Source organism: Dermacentor variabilis, chromosome 2 (genome assembly GCF_050947875.1).
Source record: "Dermacentor variabilis isolate Ectoservices chromosome 2, ASM5094787v1, whole genome shotgun sequence".
Lineage (NCBI taxonomy): Eukaryota > Metazoa > Arthropoda > Arachnida > Ixodida > Ixodidae > Dermacentor > Dermacentor variabilis.
Genome location: NC_134569.1, coordinates 54182657 through 54206218, shown reverse-complemented (window position 1 = coordinate 54206218; position 23562 = coordinate 54182657). Strand labels below are relative to the sequence as shown.

General features: G+C 46.9%; 1 protein-coding gene across 1 annotated transcript in view; it reads right to left on the bottom strand.

The window, feature by feature from the left end:
• Positions 1 to 7192: 7192 nt before the first annotated feature.
• Positions 7193 to 23562, bottom strand: part of LOC142571870 (dimethylglycine dehydrogenase, mitochondrial-like) — a 40787-nt gene continuing 24417 nt past the window's right edge. Inside the window, exons 7-16 of the mRNA XM_075680545.1 lie at positions 23247 to 23385; positions 19317 to 19515; positions 18488 to 18607; positions 17063 to 17217; positions 16570 to 16787; positions 15691 to 15821; positions 14845 to 15065; positions 12315 to 12472; positions 10000 to 10194; positions 7193 to 7534 (exon numbers count right to left, since the gene is read on the bottom strand). Coding sequence (XP_075536660.1) covers positions 7331 to 7534; positions 10000 to 10194; positions 12315 to 12472; positions 14845 to 15065; positions 15691 to 15821; positions 16570 to 16787; positions 17063 to 17217; positions 18488 to 18607; positions 19317 to 19515; positions 23247 to 23385 — 1740 coding nt within the window. The 3' untranslated portion in view covers positions 7193 to 7330. The remainder of the gene's footprint in view (positions 7535 to 9999; positions 10195 to 12314; positions 12473 to 14844; positions 15066 to 15690; positions 15822 to 16569; positions 16788 to 17062; positions 17218 to 18487; positions 18608 to 19316; positions 19516 to 23246; positions 23386 to 23562) is intronic.

Genomic DNA, 23562 nt, shown 5'->3' with positions numbered 1-23562 from the left:
AGACTTACTTACCTTTTCTCGGTAAAATGAATCTGCGCATATCAGTTTATTGATCGATTAAATCTTCGTGAGCATGTGCACTAGCATGTCGAGTGATGTATGGGTCGATCCAGCGCTTTGGATACCAGTGATTAGACATGGCTGTGCCGATATTTTAATGGCCGGGCTATAGGCTTAGCCTTTTTTTGAGGAAAGGGAATCTGCCCAAATCCGTTTATTCATCGTGTACATCTTCGTGCGTAAGTGCATTAGCACGGGTAGTGATGTATGCGTTGATCCGACGCTTTGGAAACACGTGATTAGACCTGGCTGTGCCGACATAGTAATGGGCTATAAGCTTACCTTGTTTTTCGGAAAAGTGAATCGGCGCATATCCGTTTATTCATCGCGTAAATCTTCGTGAACATGTGCATTAGCATGGGGAGTGATGTATGCGTTGATCCAGAGCTTTGGAGTCAATGGATTAAACCTGGCTTTGCCGATATCTTAATGGCCGGGCTATAGGCTTAGGTTTTTTTCAGGAAAGGGAATCTGCCCAACTCCGTTTATTCATCGCGTAAACCGTCGTGAGCATGTGCATTAACACGGGGAATGATGTATGCGTTGATCTAGCACTTTTGAGACAATCGATTAGATCTGGCTGTGCCGATATTTTAATGGGCTATAGGCTTAGCTTTTTTTCAGGAAAGGGAATCCGCCCAGCTCCGTTTATTCATCGTGTACATCTTCGTGCGTAAGTGCATTAGCACGGGGAGTGATGTATGCGTTGATCCAACGCTTTGAAGACACGTGATTAGACCTGGCTGTGCCGCCGACATCATAATGGGTTATTGGCTACCTTGTTTTTCGGAACAGTGAATCGGCGCATATCCGTTTATTCATCGAGTACATTTTTCGTGAGCCCGTGCATTAGCACGGGGCTGATGTATGCGTTGATCCAGAGCTTTGGAGTCAATCGATTAAACCTGGCTGTGCCAACATTTTAATGGCAGGGCAATAGGCTTAGGTTTTTTCAGGAAAGGGAATCTGCCCAACTCCGTTTATTCATCAAGTACACCTTCGTGAGTAGGTTCATTAGCATGGGAAGTGATGTAAGTGTTGATCCTGCGCAATGGGGACACGTGATTAGACCTGGCTGTGCCGACATAATAATGGGCTATAGGCTTACCTTGCTTTTCGGAAAAGTGAGTCGGCGCATATCCGTTTATTCATCGCGTAAGTATTCGTGAGCACGTGCATAAGCGCGGGGAATGATGTGTGCGTTGATCCAGCACTTTGGAGACAATCGATCAGACCTGGCTGTGCCGATATTTCAACGGGCTATAGGTTTAGCTTTCTTTTCAGAAAAGGGAATCTGCCCAACTCCGTTTATTCATCAAGTACATCTTCGTGAGTAGGTGCATTAGCATGGGAAGTGATGTATGTGTTGATCCTGCGCTATGAGGACACGTGATTAGACCTGGCTGTGCCGACATATTAATGGGCTATAGGCTTACTTTGTTTTGCAGGAAAGGGAATCTGCCCAAGTCTACTCGAGGCGTAAATCGTCATGAGCGCATGCATTAGCATGGAGAGTGATGTATGCGTTGATCCAGTGCTTTGGAGACACGTGATTAGACCTGGTTGTGCCGACATCATAATGGGTTATTGGCTTACCTTGTTTTTTGGAACAGTGAATCGGCGCATATCCGTTTATTCATCGCGTAAATCTTCGTAAGCACGTGCATTAGTGTGGGAAATGATGTATGCGTTGATCCAGAGCTTTGGGGACAATCGATTAAATCTGGCTGTGCCAATATTTTAATGGCCGGGCTATAGGCTTAGGTTTTTTTCAGGAAAGGCAATCTGCCCAACTCCGTATATTCAACGTGTACATCGTCGTGAGTAAGTGCATTAGCATGGGGAGTGATGTGTGCGTTCATCCAGCGCTTTGGAGACACGTCAGTAGGCCCGACAGTGCCGACATCTTAATGGGCTATAGGCTTACCTTGTTTTAAGGAAAGGTGAATCGACGCACATCCGTTTATTCATCGAGTACATCTTGGTGAGCCCGTGCATTAGCACGGGGATATGTATGCGTTGATCCAACGCTTTGGAGACACGTGATTAGGCCCGACAGTGCCGAAATCTTAATGGGGTATAGGCTTACCTTGTTTTTCGGAAAGGTGAATCGACGCATATCCGTTTATTCATCGCGTAAATCTTCGTGAACATGTGCATTAGCATGGGGAGTGATGTATGCGTTGATCCAGGGCATTGGAGTCAATCGATTAAACCTGGCATTGCCGATATTTTAATGGCCGGGCTATAGGCTCAGGTTTTTTCAGGAAAGGGAATCTGCCCAACTCCGTTTAGTCATCGCGTAAATCTTCGTGAGCATGTGCATTAACATGGGGAGTCATGCATGCGTCGATACAGCACTTTTGAGAGAATCAATTAGACCTGGCTGTGCCGATATTTTAATGGGCTATAGGCTTAGCTTTTTTTCAGGAAAGGGAATCCGCCCAGCTCCGTTTATTCATCGTGTACATTTTCGTGCGTAAGTGCATTAGCACGGGGAGTGATGTCTGCATTGATCCTGCGCTATGGAGACACGTGATTAGACCTGGCTGTGCCGACATATTAATGGGCTATAGGCTTACCTTGTTTTGCAGGAAAGGGAACCCGCCCAACTCTACTCATCGCGTAAATCGTCATGAGCACATGCACTATAGCATGGAGAGTGCTGTATGCGTTGATGCAGTGCTTTGGAGACACGTGATTAGACCTGGCTGTACCGAAATAATAATGGGCTTACTTTGTTTTTCGGAAAAGTGAATCGGCGCATATCCGTTTATTCATCGCGTAAATCTTCGTGAGCACGTGCATAAGCGCGGGGAATGATGTGTGCGTTGATCCAGCACTTTGGAGACAATCGATTAGACCTGGCTGTACCGATATTTCAATGGGCTATAGGTTTAGCTTTTTTTTTCAGAAGAGGGAATCTGCCCAACTCCGTTTATTCATCAAGCACATCTTCGTGAGTAGGCCCATTAGCATGGGAAGTGATGTATGCGTTGATCCTGCGCTATGGAGACACGTGATTAGACCTGGCTGTGCCGACATATTAATGGGCTATAGGCTTACCTTGTTTTGCAGGAAAGGGAACCTGCCCAACTCTACTCATCGCGTAAATCGTCATGAGCACATGCACTATAGCATGGAGAGTGCTGTATGCGTTGATGCAGTGCTTTGGAGACACGTGATTAGACCTGGCTGTACCGACATAATAATGGCTTACCTTGTTTTTCGGAAAAGTGAATCGGCGCATATCCGTTTATTCATCGCGTAAATCTTCGTGAGCACGTGCATAAGCGCGGGGAATGATGTGTGCGTTGATCCAGCACTTTGGAGACAATCGATTAGACCTGGCTGTACCGATATTTCAATGGGATATATGTTTAGCTTTTTTTTCAGAAAAGGAAATCTGCACAACTCCGTTTATTCATCGTGTACAACTTCGTGAGTAAGGGCATTCGCACGGGGATTGATGTATGCGTTGATCCAGTGCTTTGGAGACACGTGATTAGACCTGGTTGTGCCGACATCATAATGGGTTATTGGCTTACCTTGTTTTTCGGAACAGTGAATCGGCGCATATCCGTTTATTCATCGCGTAAACCTTCGTAAGCACGTGCATTAATGTGGGAAATGATGTATGCGTTGATCCAGAGCTTTGGGGACAATCGATTAAATCTGGCTGTGCCAATATTTTAATGGCCGGGCTATAGGCTTAGGTTTTTTTCAGGAAAGGCAATCTGCCCAACTCCGTTTATTCATCGCGTAAATCTTCGTGAGCATGTGCATCAACACGGGGAGTGATGTATGCGTTGATCTAGCACTTTTGAGAGAATCGATTTGACCTGGCTGTGCCGATATTTTAATGGGCTATAGGCTTAGCTTTTTTTCAGGAAAGGGAATCCGCCCAGCTCCGTTTATTCATCGTGTACATCTTCGTGCGTAAGTGCATTAGCACGGGGAGTGATGTATGCATTGATCCGACGCTTTGGAGACACGTGATTAGACCTGGCTGTACCGGCACAATAATGGGCTATAGGCTTACTTTCTTTTTCGGAAAAGTGAATCGGCGCATATCCGTTTATTCATCGCGTATATCTTCGTGAGCACATGCATAAGCGCGGGGAATGATGTGTGCGTTGATCCAGCACTTTGGAGATAATCGATTAGACCTGGCTGTACCGATATTTCAATGGGACATATGTTTAGCTTTTTTTTTTCAGAAAAGGAAATCTGCCCAACTCCGTTTATTCATCGTGTACATCTTCGTGAGTAAGTGCATTGGCACGGGGATTGATGTATGCGTTGATCCAGTGCTTTGGAGACACGTGATTAGACCTGGTTGTGCCGACATCATAATGGGTTATTGGCTTACGTTGTTTTTCGGAACAGTGAATCGGCGTATATCCGTTTATTCATCTCGTAAATCTTCGTAAACAGGTGCATTAGTGTGGGAAATGATGTATGCGTTGATCCCGAGCTTTGGGGACAATCGATTAAATCTGGCTGTGCCAATATTTTAATGGCCGGACTATAGGCTTAGGTTTTTTTCAGGAAAGGCAATCTGCCCAACTCCGTATATTCAACGTGTACATCGTCGTGAGTAAGTGCATTAGCATGGGGAGTGATGTATGCGTTCATCCAGCGCTTTGGAGACACGTCATTAGGCCCGACAGTGCCGACATCTTAATGGGCTATAGGCTTACCTTGATTTAAGGAAAGGTGAATCGACGCACATCCGTTTATTCATCGAGTACTACTTCGTGAACATGTGCATTAGCATGGGGAGTGATGTATGCGTTGATCCAGAGTGTTGGAGTCAATCGATTAAACCTGGCATTGCCGATATTTTAATGGCCGGGCTATAGGCTTAGGTTTTTTTCAGGAAAGGGAATCTGCCCAACTCCGTTTATTCATCGCGTAAATCTTCGTGAGCATGTGCATTAACACAGGGAGTGATGTATGAGTTGATCCAGCACTTTTGAGACAATCGATTAGATCTGGCTGTGCCGATATTTTAATGGGCTATAGGCTTAGCTTTTTTTCACGAAAGGGAAGCCGCCCAGCTCCGTTTATTCATCGTGTACATCTTCGTGCGTAAGTGCATTAGCACGGGGAGTGATGTATGCATTGATCCGACGCTTTGGAGACACGTGATTAGACCTGGCTGTACCGACACAATAATGGGCTATAGGCTTACCTTGTTTTTCGGAAAAGTGAATCGGCGCATATCCGTTTATTCATCGCGTAAATCTTCGTGAGCACGTGCATAAGCGCGGGGAATGATGTGTGCGTTGATCCAGCACTTTGGAGACAATCGATTAGACCTGGCTGTACCGCAATTGAATGGGCTATATGTTTAACTTGTTTCTCAGAAAAGGAAATCTGCCACGCTCCGTTTATTGATCAAGTACAACTTCGTGAGTAGGTGCATTAGCATGGGAAGTGATGTATGCGTTGATCGTGCGCTATGGGGACACGTGATTAGACCAGGCTGTGCCGACATCTTAATGAGCTATAGGCTCACCTTGTTTTTCGGAAAAGTGAATCGGCGCATATCCGTTTATTCATCGAGTACATCTTCGTGAGCCTCTGCATTATCACGGGGATTGATGTATGCGTTGATCCAACGCCTTGGAGACACGTGATTAGTCCCGACAGTGCCGACATCTTAATTGGCTAGAGGCTTACCTTGTATTTCGAAAAGGTAATTCGACGCATATCCGTTTATTCATCGCGTAAATCTTCGTGAACATGTGCATTAGCATGGGGAGTGGCGTATGCGTTGATCGAGAGCTATGGAGTCAATCGATTAAACCTGGCATTGCCGATATTTTAATGGCCGGGCTATAGGCTTAGGTTTTTTCAGGAAAGGGAATCTGCCCAACTCCGTTTATTCATTCCGTAAAACTTCGTGAGCAAGTGCATTAACACGGGGAGTGATGTATGCGTTGATCCAGCACTTTTGAGACAATCGATTAGACCTGGCTGTGCCGATATTTTGATGGGCTATAGGCTTAGGTTTTCTTCGGGAAAGGGAATCTGCCCAACTCCGTTTATTCATCGCGTAAATCTTCGTGAGCATGTGCATTAACACGGGGAGTGATGTATGCTTTGATCTAGCACTTCTGAGACAATCGATTAGACCTGGCTGTACCGATATTTCAATGGGCTATATGTTTAGCTTTTTTTTTCAGAAAAGGAAATCTGCCCAACTCCGTTTATTCATCGTGTACATCTTCGTGAGTAAGTGCATTGGCACGGGGATTGATGTATGCGTTGATCCAACGCTTTGGAGACACGTGATTAGGCCCGACAAGGCCGACATTTTAATGAGCTATAGGCTTACCTTGTTTTTCGGAAAAGTGAATCAGCGCATATCAGTTTATTCATCGCGTAAATCTTCTTGAACATGTGCATTTGCATGGGGACTGATGTATGCGTTGATCCAGAGCTTTGGCGGCAATCGATTAAACCTGGCTGTGCCGACATTTTAATGGCCGGGCAATAAGCTTAGGTTTTTTCAGGAAAGGGAATCTGCCCACCTCCGTTTATTCATCGTGTACATCTTCGTGCGTAAGTGCATTAGCAAGGGGAGTGGTGTATGCGTTGATCCAGTGCTTTGGAGACACGTGATTAGACCTGGTTGTGCCGACATAATAATGGGCTTACCTTGTTTTTCGGAACAGTGAATCGGCGCATATCCGTTTATTCATCGCGTAAATCTTCGTAAGCACGTGCATTAGCGTGGGGAATGATGTATGCGTTGATCCGGAGCTTTGGGGACAATCGATTAAATCTGGCTGTGCCAATATTTAATGGCCGGGCTATAGGCTTAGGTTTTTACAGGAAAGGACATCTGCCCAACTCCGTTTACTCCTCGTGTACATCGTCGTGAGTAAGTGCATTAGCATGGGGATTTATGTATGCGTTGATCCAACGCTTTGGAGACACGTGATTAGGCCCGACAGTACCGACATCTTAATGGGCTATAGGCTTAGCTTGTTTTTCAGAAAGGTGAATCGACGCATATCCGTTTATTCATCGCGTAAATCTTCGTGAACATGTGCATTAACATGGGGAGTGATGTATGCGTCGATCCAGCACTTTTGAGACAATAGATTAGACCTGGCTGTGCCGATATTTTAATGGGCTATAGGCTTAGTTTTTTTCAGGAAAATGAATCCGCCCAACTCCGTTTATTCATCGTGTACATCTTCGTGAGTACGTGCATTAGCATGGGAAGTGATGTATGCGGGTCATTCATTGCAAATCAGCTACTTGTTCTGGGTGGTTTCCTCCTCTTGACTTGCACGGCAACGGGTGCCGACGGCAAGACCGTGGCCGAGCAGAGCTTCCCGAGCAGCTCTATCTGCACCTCGCTTCCTGGAATTGCGAGGTACATTGGGAGATATGCCATTGCCAGGCTCTGTTGGGACTGGACTCCGTAAGATCCGGAGGTCGTGTACCCGACTACCTGCAAAAGGGCATCAAATGGTTGGTTGCGTCGTACGTAAGGCGAAATTGAAGTGCCATGGACGAGCGATTGGGAAACGCGACAGTAGGAATTAAGTGAAAGGCGGTACGCATTGTATATGGATGACTCATATCGAAGACTAGAAAAGTGTTCGTCTGAAGGGTGGGGGAGAGGGCGGATGCGGAGCGGGTAGTAGGTCATAAGGTTCATAGCAAATCATACGGTTGCCACTCTGCTCCATTTATTTATGGCGCATTCCTGCGGCAGAAGAGGAACAGAGACGTCGATAAGTGATGATAAAGCAGTAGCGAAGTGATAGCGCGACCCTCTATTCCGCCAATGGAACACTCGTTGCGGTCTAAGAAACAGCTGCGAGAGTGGTCGCAAGATTTCCTAGCCTTCCAGATGCCACTTGGCTTTAAAACACGTGTTCGGGGTCCGCGGTGGACATTGAACTCAAGCTCTAGCCAGTGGTCGCCGATCAGCAACGACAGCACTGAATCGGCGTCCACATTTTCCTACAGCCTCGTTTTAAGTGTTTTGTCTTGTAGGTTTGTCGTATGTTCCGGACACCTAGGCGAGAAGAGGAACACTTTGCTTGAGCCGCCAATCCCCGTGATTTTGACGGCGAACGTGATGGGTTCCTCAGGATGCAATCCTACGTGTCCCAAGCTTTGCTCGTCTCAACATCAATCCAATCGCTGCAATTTGCTGATGCCATTGTTCGCGCACCGAGGCTGAAGCAAAACACAAGCGAAACAAAACGATCTGATGCAATATAGTCGTCTTATTTCCGTTCTACTCTCATTTTTATGCGATCAAGTGCATGCAGTGCGAAGTTTAAGCAAGCCTCTCGAGTACTCTCGACGCTGCCATGGGGCTCTTGTGTCATTGGGTGGCAGCGCTCCTGCTCCTGTTCTCCCCTGGAAGGCACGGGATTCCGAACGAGCATTTTAGGCGTGCTTTTGGGAGTTCACTTTCGTCCAGGGGACTCCGCGATTTCATTGGGATAGCAATTATATAGACATTCCAGGCGCATTTCTGCAGGCGTATTTCTGCCGTCGGCGTCGCCCCGAGGTTCCGTATAAATTCCAGCGGTGATAAAATCGTCGCCGCGCGCCGTATGCTATATGCGCTAGTGGAAGCGTGCGAGGGTGAGTCGGTGATCGCGGCTCAATCTCGCGCACCCAACGGAAGAAAGCGGGGAGGAAGCGCGCCGCCTTCCGTCGCGCGCAAGGCTTCGGGGGGGGGGGGGGTGTAGGCGCTGTATCTGACCTGAAATATAGCTTCGTGCGCACTCTTTCGATGCGGCGCGAGCAAAGCCGGGATTTTGAAACATTCTATGCCTATTACATTGCTTTTCACATTTCATGCGTGGTCAGAGCGGCGCTTCGGCCGCATTATCAACGTGCTTTTGTTATCAATGTGATCAGTCGGCCTTGAGAGACGGATAGTAAGTGTGACGTAGAAATGAGAGGAAGGAATGCGAAGCCGCGAAACCTGCTGTTGGTGCTCCTTCCGTACCATTACCAAGGTGATGCGCTGTCTCTTCGGGTTGCGACAGGCAATGCAGTTGCTTTCAATCACCTTATTTGACGGCGCTGCTTTATGATGCGGGTGGGAGCGCCACTCACGTGGTATTTTTCATACTTCGTGAGGTTTCTTTGCCAGTCGGAAAAGAATTGTACGCAATTATTAGTACATCACTGAAAATACCGCAGTTAGGTGTCATTTTGGGGTGCATATTTTGGAGTACAAATGCCTCATTGACACTTTGAAAATTAGGACAGTACTTCTCGAGTTAGATAATTAACTGCAATTACCGAATTAATTCTCAGTAAGGAAAAAATTACTGGCGGCAACTCCACAGTACTGGAAACAATATGCACTAGGCTTTCTTCGAATAGCGCAACTGCTCTTTTTGTAACTCTTGGTGCATGACATTTGGCGAACACTGTGTAATACACTCAGTAACCGAAATGAGGGCAAGCCGAATTCACTCGAAATCATAATCAACAGCAGTCATGCGCAGAAGCGCTTATAGTCGGACTCACAGAAAAAGAAAAAAAAAAAGAAGAGAGAGAGAGAGAGAGGCTACAGTTTCGCCGGAAAGGCGAAGCAGTATTAGTGATAGCCAAGTGTGCGACAATGACGATTACACCACCGAGAGGACTCAGGCTGTGAAAGTTAACTGTCTCCTACTATGAGGTCTTGTATATACTCATACAACGCCGTATATATATATATATATGACGAATCGCAACAGAATGGTACGGTGCAATAGTGGCGGAGGAGGAAGACGAGGTTTGCAATAAACAGAGCTTCGCACGACCGCCATGTCTCCTGCGTTACATATCATATGGAGTTCGGAAAGCCCTCCCCCCCTCGGAAGAATAAAAACTGTCCGCCTGTGCGCAAGGATCTCGTTAATGCTGATTATGGCCTTCTCCTTGCGATGCACCTACCTTGTCTGAACACCAGACGGACTCGTTGCCTTCTGGATCAACTTCCGGGGCGTACACGGCGAGGTGAACCAGCTTTCGCGACAGTCCTTCGCTCAGGATTTGCCGAAGAGCGGCCTTCCCTATGAAATCAGCGGCCTTCTTCATCTTGACGAATGGTCCGAGACCGGCTTCAAATGGATTGGTGTCGACAGTCATCTATGAACATGTTTGAAAACACGAGAACGTATACATAAACATTGCAACTCTACAGACGCGCGGAGGATTGGGCAGCGGTAACCGTTAAACAAAGAGATGGGAGGGGGGACGCAAAACAGATTAAGAGCACTCAAAATTGCTAACGACAACGCAAACGTATATGCTAAAGCTGCTTTGAGGCCTGTATACAAGCAAATTCTCTTTAGCCTCGAGTAAAAGAAAGAAAATGGAAGGCGATTCAACCTCTAGTTGACGTCAATAAAATACAGTCTTCCTGAGCGAGCCTTGGGGCTAGAACGGGGCGCATGAAGCAAATAATTTATTGCGAGAGGCGCGCTGGAACTGCAACGTTTGATCGACGTCACCAAGACGTTAATTCACCTTCCGAATTTTAATGCGTAAGCATTCTTTGGGTATTTCACGCGCTTTCCAGGGGCTATCTATGTATAGGTATGTTTGTGTCTATGTATGCTTGTATCTGATCGTTTTCCCGCCTACCTGAGTCACTGGGTAGCCAGTGGCCGCGCATCGGGCTGCTGTGCTGACGTAACAGGGTTCGAAAACAACCATCGGACCAAATCGAGTCACTGAGTATGTGGCAATGTGTACATACGTCCCACTCTTCACCGAACCTCTTTCACGCCGACATGGGTCATACTGTAGACGTGGGACTGGGTAAGTAAAACTCTAGCTTGGGCTAGTTGGTTCATGCTTGAATGTGTAAAGAGCAGGGCGCAAAGATCAGGACAGAAGAACACAAACGACAGGACCGGCGCCACTCACAAGTTGTGAGTCACAACTTGTATTTCCTACATAAGGCAAGCTTGTTGCGGAAATTAACTTAGTTGTGAGTGGCGCCGGTCCTGTCGTTTGTGTTCTTCTTCTGTCCTGATCTTTGCGCCCTGCTCTTTACACATTCAAGGACTGAGTAAGTAAACCGCTGCTCTAAGGAACTCTTTGACGCTGACTTAAAGTCCTAGGTGTGTGCCACTCGGTCTGTTAGGTCTCCGATGAACCTCTTTTGATGGCAACTTGTGCTACTGGGTATGCGCCAGTAGGTATGTGCCGCTCTTCAATGGACGTATTTAACGCCAACTTGGGTAACTAGGTATATATGTGCCACTGGGAATGTGCCGTTCTACAATGACGGAAAAGATCTATTAAATTTCTCCGACACTGAGCGGAATCGGGCCCACGTCACAAGGGTTCTTCGAGGACAGCGACCCGACGCATTAGCAGGCTGCGCCGCAAATGCACTGGCTTTGTGCCGCTTTTCAATAAAAGCCTTTCACGCCAACACTTTAGCGAGCTGCGCCATGAAAGCACTGAGTGTGGGCCGCTTTTCAATGAACCTCTCGCCAACCTGTGTCACTGAATATGTGCCACTGAGTGTACGGCAAGCGAGGGAACGATTCCCAGTGTTTGCAGGCACCGCCGTGCCACGATTCTTGACTCAGAGTGCCTCGGCAGTGTCACTGGATGACGCAGCGCGTCCAGAAAGAAGCGCGAGAGAGGAGTCCGATTGCCGCTGACGCGTTTCTCAGCGTACGCCACGCACCGGCGCTCCGTGCAATTTGGAGGCGACGCGCAAGCTTCGCTGCGGCGGCGCTAGATGGCACTGGGCATTCTCAGGGAAGCGCGAAAGAAGAGTCCCACTGCAGTACACGCCTCATACACGCCTCGTACATACCCCGTTTTGGCGATGGCAATACGTAACGTCGCTATATTGATTCAATGCTAGTGCTTTACTGCCGACAGTCATCGGTTCTGGCGTAATTTTTGTGATCATCATCATAGTCACCACATACCAAGTGACCCCAGTGGCCCCATTATACGCAATGTCATGACGTATCCAGTGGCCCCAGAGGTATGGACACACCCAGTGCCGCATACCCAGCACCACATACTAGTGGCCCCAGTGGCACTTATCTAGACTGCACTATCTCAGGGATCGACCTACGAAAGAGGTTAGAAACAAATACCCCACACGGGAAAGTGGGGCAACTCGCCAAAAAGGACCTTCGTCTTTAATAAATAAATAAATAAATAAATAAATAAATAAATAAATAAATAAATAAATTCACAACAAGCCCCATCTATGTACTGGCCTGTTTACTTACGTCGGCACCCCAAAGCCTGAAGCCTTTCTCGATGCGTAAGCTGTTCAGAGCGTATGTTCCGAAATCTTTGATGTCATAGGGCTCGCCAAATCGGAGCAGTTGGTTGTACAGTGCGGCGGTGTTCTTTCTGTCGTGATAGAGCTCCCATCCGAGTTCACCTAAAACGCAAAAAAAAAAAAAGTAGAACGTCACTCGGGTGGGTAACCTAGGCGCTATTTCTGCATTCCTGCAGCGAACACCCACGTGCAACGCATTCAAGTGTGACGAGACATTTATACACCTTCTTTTCATCTCTCCGATGAGCGCCGTGCATGACAGACTGGACAATAGTCCACTATCAGAACAGAAAGCTTAAGCTGGTGCTCTAAACTGAGTAACTCGGCGCGGAAGGCTGAATCTGCGCTGCTCAAGTTTGTAAGGTATACATACCTACTTGATAGACTTATAGAAGACTGCCTGCTACCACTGGATTGTGTATGCGGTTTATAGTTCATTATTTCTCTTTCCTTTTTCTCTTCCCATTCTCCTGTTCTTTCTTCATATTTTATTCCCTTCCTCCTGAAAAGGGTAGCCGACCAGATCTGCCTCTGATTAACTTTCCTGCCTTTCTATACATCATCATCATCTCTCTCTCTCTCTTGAAACTTAACTGCAGAAAGAACTGTAGAAACAATTGACAGCAGAACAGGCTTTGCTCCTTTTTTCTCTACTTCATTACTTTTTTCTGCAACCTTGTTTTCCCGCTGACAGTTTTCTTGTTTAACAACGCATTTCGCTTGGACAAAGCTTTAGTTACAGAATGAAGTATCTAAGAGCTGTAAAATAGAAGCGAAGAGGGCAGCGTTGTTTGTATCGCTCTATGACGGTTTCCGACCAGGTTTTTCTCCCCCGTTTCCGATTGCAGAATCGTGTGGATCTCGCGCAGCGCCAGATGCTGTTTCGTGGGTGCCACACTAGAACTGCATCACGTGGTTGTCATTGCCTGATGTTTCTTTGTGATAGGTACGGCGTGGGCTTTGAGGCACAAATAGCGTAGTGTTATTACAGCCGTGCCCTCTTATGGCCGACTTTGTTGATAAACAGACCACTCGGATTACGGACAATTTATGCGGGTACCAAACTTTGTAAATCATTTTGCAGCTCGTTAATATATGTAAACTCGCCGTCTGGACAGTGGAAAGGACGGAAACATACAAAGCCTGAGGAAACCCATGTATTTTTGTCACGTAGATGTGAACAGCGTCGGCATGGTGGTGTTACGTGCTCGACGGCTATAGACGCCGAGGGCGGCAGGACGAAGTGCCCAAGGAACAGACGACCCGCGCAGCGCCAGGTAAACAATGACGTTTATTCTTTCAGCGACGCGTGTTTTGAGCGCTAAGCAGCCAATCATAGAGTGGCAAAAGAAAGGAAGATATCGCGGCAAGCGGGGCAATCTTAACTGCAGATTACAACGTAGAATGCGACCAACACCGCGAATGTTACAGTGGTCTCCTATAGATGAAAGGAGCCGAAGGCCCCGCACACACTGGCGGGGAAACTCGAACGACGTTCCGCCGGCGGTAGTATCCGTATAGCTGTCGACACGGCAGTATTGGTCAGTGACTGTATGGCCGCGACAACCACGTGATAGCTCCGGTACTCAGGCGCCCTCCGAAGCGTACGTGTTTCTGAGACGAAAGCTGGGTTTCCCACGTCTTTCAGGTGACAGAACATTCTTGTTTTCGCCTGCGTTCTAGCTTCGTAACCAATCTGTAGCTTTTCACATGAGACATCTCTTCCTCTTCTGATACAATTATTTTTTTTCAGTGAAACCTTCGTCGTTGGGAATGACGTCGATGCAAAGTTTGCAGTCACGACCATCGTGGTCCGCGACGCGCTTGCGATTGTTGAAAATGTGGTGGTGACCAGTACAGTCTCTTTAACTTGCTAAGATTTTTTCTAACCTAAATTTCAGTGCGCAGTGAAATACCCAGAAACAAACCTTAATTACAGTGCCCTTTCTAAAAAAAAATCTTTGTTTCGCGTCAACATTTGTTATGATGACATTTGGTTACATCAACATTTGCTTCTCCGCTTTATGAACAGTATTGGTAGCTAACCAAGTTCTCCATGTGGAGGGAGCGCGACTGAATTACCATTTTTTTTTTAAAGCGAAGACACAGATGCACTTTCACGGCATGGAATAAAAAAGCATTCCCTGCAGTCTTAGTTTTCCTTTTCCTCTTTTTAAAAAAATTCAGTCTTAAAGAGTGCACCACCGTATGCTTGCAATTACTGAGGTGAAGCTGCCGTTAGAGGAGACGCGAGCTTCAGTAAAAGCTGGAGCGTCAATTATGAACGGCACTCCCGATTTTCTCCGTGCATGTAACTAGCGCCCCACGATGTGAACAGTGAATGTAAACACGTGTCGCACCTTCTGCAATGGGCGACATTTCGATGCAAGGAAGGCTAGTACTACCCGCACCACCCCACTGCCGGCCTGATATGCAGAGAGAGAGAGAGAGAGAGAGAGACGTCGTAGGCTTACCGGTGTAGGATACCCGCATGGCGGTCACGGGAATGCCGCAAACGCTGATCTCCCTGGCGTGCAGGAATGGGAATTTGTCGTCGCTTAGCGGTACGTCTGTGAGCGACGCCAGCACGTTGGCCGAATGCGGACCCGCTATGCCGAGCGCTGCTACGCTGTCCGTGACGTTATCAATCTTGACGTCGTCCATCTTCCACAGCCTGAGGTGATCGTCCATCCACCTGCGCCAGGAATGTTGGTGGCTTTCAGAGCGTGCATTGCGTTTGGTTAGCGTACTTAACCTGCCGCACAGCCCAGGCTGCGACTGCTGCAAGCCTTTGTCAAAAAATGTAGCCAGAAGTTGTTTTATAGCTTTTGATATTGTATGTTCATTGAAGTTGGGTTGCACTCGTTCGGCGCGCCTCTAATTCGCCTAACGATGACGCGAATATTTATTAGAAGTGTGTTTAGCAGGAGAGCGGCCTCAAATGCGTGAGATGCGGTGCTTTGTTTGGCGTTATGGCATACTCGTACTTGACCAGGAACATTATGCTGTCACGTATCCTCTACTATGGGCGTTCCTTTTTAATTTGTATTCGCGACGTACTGTTTGCCATTGCTTGATAATGCCTCTCAGCTGCCCTCATATCTTTTTAAGCATGTGCGGATACTTGCGCACAGTCCGTCTGAGTTTGCGAACGCGTGAAAATGCCACGGATAATTGGAGGTGACATTGCGTCTATGGACTGGACGCTCTCTCATGAAGGTTTCGGCTACCGATGTGGGGAACGAAACCTACAGCAGGTGTCGGGCCACGGCAAGACTATACGATATCACAAATGCTTCTGTACTTCGGGGAAGCCTTGCCTGAAGTCGTGAAGCTCCGAGCCGGATCCCGTGATGATGAAGTAGCGATTTTCCTCCAGCCTGGTCACCGTCACCTCGGCGTAGACTCTACCTCTGGGCGTCAGCATGTGCGAGATGTTGATTGAGTTCACCTGCGCGCCATTGCGACACGCGCGACTTTGTAGAGCGAGATATATTTTCCGGGTTACATACACATCGATTAACGCAGCGGCACAGATCAGATGGCGGGGAACGAGCCCACATTGTCATTTGAAAAGGTTCGCTCGTTGCTGCGTATGCGGTCGATTATACTTGCGTGTATTGGTAGAATCGGGCGGTTGACTGAGATTCAGGTTTTAGATTAATACCGTGTGTTAACTGCGGATGTGTTACTATTCATAAACTGATGGTTCACAGAGGAGGAGGTCATGACAGAATACCTGCTGTCTGCGCAGTTATGAATTAAGAACATTATGTAGAAGGGAAATATCGAATTAAAACAGAAATTCTTGGTGCTGTTATACCGAAGAAAAGTTTCTGCGTTGTCTAATGGCGCAGCGATGCCACCGAGTCTCCCTTCTCATGTACATCGCATCCCTCCGGCTTTCTCTGCAATTATTATTATCTTAAAACGTAAGCAGTGTTTTCTTTATCGCGAAAAATTACAGCTTTCCGAGAATGACGTATTCCGACGGCACCCTCTTTAATGACAGGCATTTAGTGCCTAGGTGATTTCGAGTGACCAGATATATTTTTGTGTCTACGAAAAAGTGTCCAGGACGGTTGACGCCGCATGCATGCTGCGTTCCGAGACGTTATACCGAATTTACAATATTTTATCTCTGCGCTTACAGTTTTGAACACGCCACATTTTCTCCTGCCAGGAGTGCGTCGACTCACCGCGGGCAACTTGTTTGCCAGAATCTTGTCGAGGAATCGACTGGCTCCCTTGCCGGTCACTTGAAACTTGGCGAACGGCGTCAGGTCGATGACGCCGACGCTGTCGAGGACGCTGCGACACTCGCGCTTCATGGGCTCGAACCAGTTGCTGCGCCGGAAACTAGGCTGGTAGCCGCTGACGTCACCAGGCTGCGAGAACCACGCCGGCTGCTCCCAACCTTGGGGCGTGAAGGAGAGCAGCGCCGCGAGTGAACGTACTTGGCATTGTTAATGGGACTGGAGTTTACACCGAGGCTACGCCCGCGTGCTGTCCCATCAGTGTTTAGTGTAGAGCCAATTGTAACGACAGATAAAGACGGTGGCAGTAGCATGCTCCCGTCTGGTCCATCTCACTTGTGGGCGAGCGTGAATGTATGCAAAGTGTGAATGGATATGAAATGCAAATATGGGTGTACGCGAACAACAGGCGAAACGATGGTGATGCGGTGCTCACCGGCGTGGAATCCCATCTCGGCTCCTCGCTCGACGAGCTGATCGTGAATGCCGCTCACCCGCTCCGTCGGCCTCCCCGCCCAGCGCTCTTCCTTCGGGAACGTGAAGCTGTTGTTCATGCCGTACGTTTCCTTCGATTTGGAGAACAGGTACGACCTGCAGTGAATTAAGAGAGAGAGAGAGAGATAGAGAGAAGCTTTAATCAGATGCTGGAGATGTTAGCCTGGCGTTTCGCCTGGTATGATGCTCCAATTAATGTATGAAGTAAATTTAACAAAAAGAATGAATGATCGCTGTGGCTCGTCGATATAGCTTTTATTTTCTTGCTTATATTAAGATCTGACACGCAAGGAATCAAACAGGCGTAGTTAGCATCTACGGACTCACAGGTAGTATATTCGATGCATATCTTTTTTTCTCTAAGATGCAACTGTTTGTAGATTTCAGGGTCGCTGAAGTTTGATCCGTAATCGGCGCCTCAGAAATTTCTCGCAAACATTACTAGGCTTCGGTTAATTATTCGTCAGTCGTCGCTTGTACAGCCAGTATAATTTCGTCTGGGGTGCCTTCACCATCGTCGACCTCACCGAGTCTGCGGTCAACGCTACTCGCTGACCACGTGAGCGAGCGTGCATGCGTGTAAGAATGCCTGCTAGCTTCGGGTCTAGTTGCGACGGTGCGTTAGCATCTACCTGCAGAACCGAGGCAAAACTAGCTCACGGACTAGCTCCTTCTGCTCGCAAAACGCTACACTAGTGTGTATAACCAGATGCGACATGGCCTCCAAAATTTGCCACGTGGCGCGTTGTTCCGGGAAGGAGATCTCGGAGGCTCACGCCTGCTCCGAGTCGCGTTGTACTCGCTAGATTTTGTCGCCTACGTCAAATGGCTGAGGGAAAAAGTGCTTCAGTAACAATCCATTTCTTCGCCGTGACTTTAATGACGCCTTTCGGAACCTTAAAACATGACAAAGCAACAACAAGAAAAACGTTCAATATTAAAAAAAATTAAATTGTGAGGTCAAAAGTACCGTAATTGCACAATGAGTTATGAGGGACGCTGCGGTGAAGGGCTCTGGATTAATTTCGATCGCTTGGGGTTCTTTAACGTGCCTCCTTTATTGTCTTTAACGTCTTTAACAAGCGTACACGACCGTGTTCGCATTCCACCGCCACTGAAATCTAGCCGCCGGGGCCCGGATCGAACCCGCGACCTCGTGCTCAGCAGCGCAACACCAGTAACGTCCAATGTAAGAAATGCGAGGACAGGACACTATTCGCCAGCTGCAGTCTGCGAAGCATTCGTGCATATATGGGGAGAATTGTTCGCGTATTAGCGCTGCCGTGGTCCCCGCTATTCTTACGCATAGGGCGCCACTTCGTCGCGGAAGCCATGTTTAGTGCGAAGTTCTTTCAGATTGACACACCTTGTTGCCCATTTTCCAAACCGACCCGGGTCAGTTTCAATGAGGTCGTAAGGCGGCTCTCCCTTTGTCATCCACTCCGCCAGATACCGACCCGCTCCTCCGGAGTGAATGATTCCGTACCTGTAATTTAAAATGCGAAATTTAGTATTTCTGTATAACTTTCTTTTATGCAATTGTCCTAGCGAAGAAATAAACTAAAGCTATATGAAATGTTCTGGCAAATATGTGGTGAAAATACGCAGCCGGCCACACATATATCTGTCAAAAAAAAAAAAAAAAGAACTTGACAGGAAACAATAGAAATGTTTGTCTTGTTTCGTAACGAACTGTTGTCATCAAATCAGAAACATTTGTCGTAGCGGCAGAAATTGCCTTTGTATCGACTGAAATTTCTTTAGTTTGCGATGAGACGTCCTGCCCTCACTACACAGTCTGTATTGTCGTAGGGGCAGCCTTACGTCTTACTGCTGGCGAGGCAACTTCTGTCGCGAAGGTAGAAGGTTATGGCGTAGAGACAAGACGTCACGCTTATGACATCAAATCTTCCTATGCTCCAGGATATTCATTGTAAGATCTTTTTCAACTGGTACACACACTTTAAGACACAGTAGCCGCAAACTAAATTTCATCGCTTCCCGGGCTCTCAACGTGGTGTACCGCTGTCTACTATATTACACATTCGATACCGATCGCGGCAAGCGCATTATGTAAAAGTCAATAAATTATGTTCCACATGCAAACTTGTTCGCATTATTACTACAACAGCCAGAGCGCAATCAGCAGTTTTCAGAAAAATACAGATTTGATAGAGATGTATAGAAGCGCTCACGCAAATCCAATGGCCACCCAGTAGTTAGGGAATCGTGGCATGGGTCCGATGCAAGGCAGGCTGTCAGCCGTGTACGTGATGGGCCCCGATACCGTGGTGCGGATCTCCGCCGTCCTCAGCGCCGGCACCAGCTCCATGGCGGACTCGATGTGATCAGTGAGACGGTCCAGGTCGGGGTTGAACAGCTCCTTGCCGAAGCCTGCCACGCGGAGAAGACAGGCGTGACTTGTCGCAGTGCCCGTGAAACATACCCGTGAAACATACCCGTGAAACATACCCGTGAAACATACCCGTGAAACATACCCGTGATCTCTCCCGAATTTCCCTTGAAGTTTACGAATTCGGCAGGGTGCTTTGACGGGCTAGCTGGTGCGTATTCGTAACGACACTTAACGCAAACAAAGCGGCGTAAGAAAGGAGAACGGACAGGGCGCTACTCTCAACTGACATCCTTATTACTTTTTCCTATTTTGGAATTAAATTTTTGATTTGCTGTTTTGATTTATCTGTCACGATGGCTTTTTCGCGCATGCTCCTTAGGTTTTCTTTCTTGTAAGTAGGGGTGTGACGTAATAAAGATGTCAGTTGACAGTAGCGCTTTGTCCTGGTCCGCTTTCTTGTGTCATCCTGTTTGCGACAAATTATTATTATTACGAATTCGGACTGCCTGCAGAAGTGGACGAATGTGTCTTCAAACTCAAAACCACGATCTGATTATGAGGTACGCCGTAGTGGGGGACTCCGGAGATTTGGACCACCTGGTGTTCTTTACCGTGCACTTAAACCTAAGTACACGAATGTTTTCGCATTTCGCCCCCATCGAAATGCGGCCGCCATTGCCGGGATTCGATTTCGTGACCTCGTGCTTAGCAGCCCAACACCACAGTCACTAAGCGACCACGGCGGCTTTCAGGAAAGTTCCTGACGCAGGCGAAATAAACAGCGAAGTTACAAAAAAAGTCCATGTTCTAAATAGACAGTGTGTTGATTGCAAGAAGTGTTAACGCGATTGCGTTAAGGGCCCCGTGTCGCATAAGATCCGCCGTGGACTTCGAACCACCCATGCCCAGGCCCTTCATGTGGCGCAAGGAAGTTACTCAACTAATTCAATTTCTCAAGCTAAAATACACAGAAAAATTGTAAAGTATGACTTACACACAACCTACAGACATGATAGCGTCGAATTGTAATTTGACTATACGAGAAAACATAATTCTGTTACCCGAAAACACAAAGAAACCCCTTTTCCAGCTTTCTGCCATGCATATCCGTCCACGGCGTCCGCTATTTGCGCGCGCCGGCGCGTGCGTATCTTGGAGACTACGGAGCGGCGCGCCCGGTTCCATGCAATACCTCCAGATAGCGCTCGCCTCCGCCGCATATTTTCTTTTTAACATAGATAGGACATTAGGAAATATAATAAGGCCTTGGTGGGGCAACCCACCGCCCCATTACCAAGGAGACGCTCATAGCATGCATGCATGCATCCATCCATCCATCCATCCATCCATCCATCCATCCACCCATCCATCCATCCATTCATTCATTCATTCATTCATTCATCCATCCATCCATCCATCCATCCATCCATCCATCCATCCATCCATCCATCCATCCATCCACCCACTGCGGCCCACGCAAGAGGCAGTGTTTCTACCAGAAATCCCGCAGCGTTTCCCGGTAAACATTACGGTTACATACGCTCCAGTTGCCGGGAAGCATGAGAATCAATAGAGGGATCTTTGAATGCTATCGCGTTCCACTCCTAAGAGGAAGCTTTAGCTCGGGCCCAACTCCGACGCGGCGTGTTCAAATCTATGTAAAACGCAAAAACGCTTTTCTGAGATAACCCATGACCGATTTCAATGAAATTTGTTGCATTTGAGAGAGAAAGTTAACTCATTGTGAGTGTTGGAAGCGGAATTTCAATTTAGGGCCTGAAATTCGGAAGTTCGAAAAAAAAAAATAGACGAGCGAAGTTTACGAATTAATAACTCTGCATCAAGAACAGATATCGCGGTTCTGTAAACGGCATCCATTAGATCATTCAAAGCAGACAAATCTTCCTCTGAAGAGGAAGCTTTACGGCGGGTGCTCCTATCTAAATACATGTAAAAGGAGAATTCTTTGTTCTCGGCAACGACTGCACCAAATTTGGCGAGGTTTGTTGCATTTAAAAGCAAAACGTAAAATATAGTGATGTTGTTTCGAATTTTTGATTTAGGTCATCAACGTTTTATTAAAATTTTTTTTAAAGAATCAGAAAGCGAAACAATCAAGTTTACAACTCTGTAACACAGCAATGAAAAATGATACCGCGATTCTGTAAATTGCATCTAATAGCACATCTAAAGCGGACAAAATTGACTTGTTATACACGAATCTGAAAAAAATGTAGTAATATATAGATACAACTTTTCCAGAACCCTTGTAAACAACATAACAAATTCACGTAAGATATAAACTGACATATCGAATTTATTTGATTTAAATTATCTAATGGATGCCGTTTACAGAAGCGCGATATCTGTTCTTGATGCCGAGCTATTAATTTGTAAACTTCGTGCTTCTATTTTTTTCGAACTTTCGAATATTTGAAAATTATTTTCACAAAATTCAGGCCCTAAACCGAAATTACGCTTTAACAGTCAAGAGAATTTAACTTTCTCACTCAAATGCAACAAATTTCTTTAAAATCGGTAAGGGCGGTTATCTCAGAGAAGCATTCTTGCGTTTTACATGTATTTGAATAGGCCATGTCTAAGTTGGGCCCGAGCTAAAGCTTCCTCTTAAAGGCGAAGCTTAAGAATCCTCAATCTTTTTCTGTTGCTTGTCTGTTGCATCTGAGCTAAATCGTTGTTTATCAAGTGCGTACGTATCTCACAAAAGGTGTGGGTGCAGGTCAAACTTGAAAGAAAAAAAAAGCGTGTCATTTTCCACTTCTCTTCTTCCTTCAATTTTATGTCCGCGCGGTTATTTTTTTTTTTTCTTTCGAATTTTATGGTTTACATGTTGGCCTGTATGCGCCTATCAGCGAATAGTTATGTACCGTGTTTTCCAGCAGTGCGAATGTTTACAGAAGAAATAGGAAAGATACTGGATCCATTGTCCTTTCTCTATTTGTTATTCATTCCACGAACACATATATATATTTTAATACCCGCCGGGGTGGCTCACTGGTTCAGGCGTTCCGCCTGATCACGAGGTTGCTTGATCGATTCCTATAATTCTGCGGCGGACACATTCTATGTGGGAGGTATAAAACAAAACAAAACAAAACAAAAAGACATTTGTGTATCGTGCACCGAGTGCATGGAATTCTAGTTAAAAGTTCGCCCGGATGCCCTCACTCTGGCGTCCCTCTTAAGCTCATAACCCGCTATGCAGTTTCGGGTGGTAAAACACAATGCATTTTTTTCTTATCGCCGGGAAACGTAGTTTCTTACACTTAGACAACCAGCTATATACCTCTTTTCCCCTCTAACTAAAGTCATGGAATCGTAAACTGGAGAAGTGACAAGGATCACGAAAGTGTCGTGATCGCCCCCCCCCCGCCCCCCCTCTTCAGTGAGACCAATAATAAATCGACGGGAGTATGTTGTGTGCGAGATAATCTGCTCCAAATGCGACACATTGTGCTTAAAATGGTATGAGGTGAGTGATGGCGTGGGTTCTCGTGCTCAAGAAGAGACGTTTGACTTGCGGCAGTCGGCCTAACACAGCAAACACAAGAACGCAACTTTCCGTTTTTTTTTCTTCTTCTTTTAAGTAAAACGTCAAAAGATTTTTGCGTCACGCAAGCGACAGCGCCAATGAAACATTATCACCCCGCCCACCTTCTGAGTAACACAAATGAAATGTGAAGAAAACGCGGCAGAGACGTGTACACAGCAGCGCCGCTATTACAAGGTATACATCGTGATTACTCACCGGGAGGCACCCTGTTGGTGACCCAGTCGTCACAGATCTTCATTTTGTCCTGGTGCTCGTAAGGACCTATGAGTAGGCCGTCTCGCTCTTGTCGCATGTAGAAGCCTCCTTCCAGGTGCCTGAGGACGGGTATTTCCTTCTGCAATGAGAAGGTGTCGTACAGAAAAGAAAGTGCTATTTGAGATTTTCGCGACTTTGGTCGGCTAAATCACACACACGCACAGGGAGTGAGAGCAAGAAAGAAAGAAAGAAAGAAGGCCATGAGATGGAAAAGGCAGGGAGGTTAACCGGAAGAGAGGGTGCTGGTTTTCTAGTC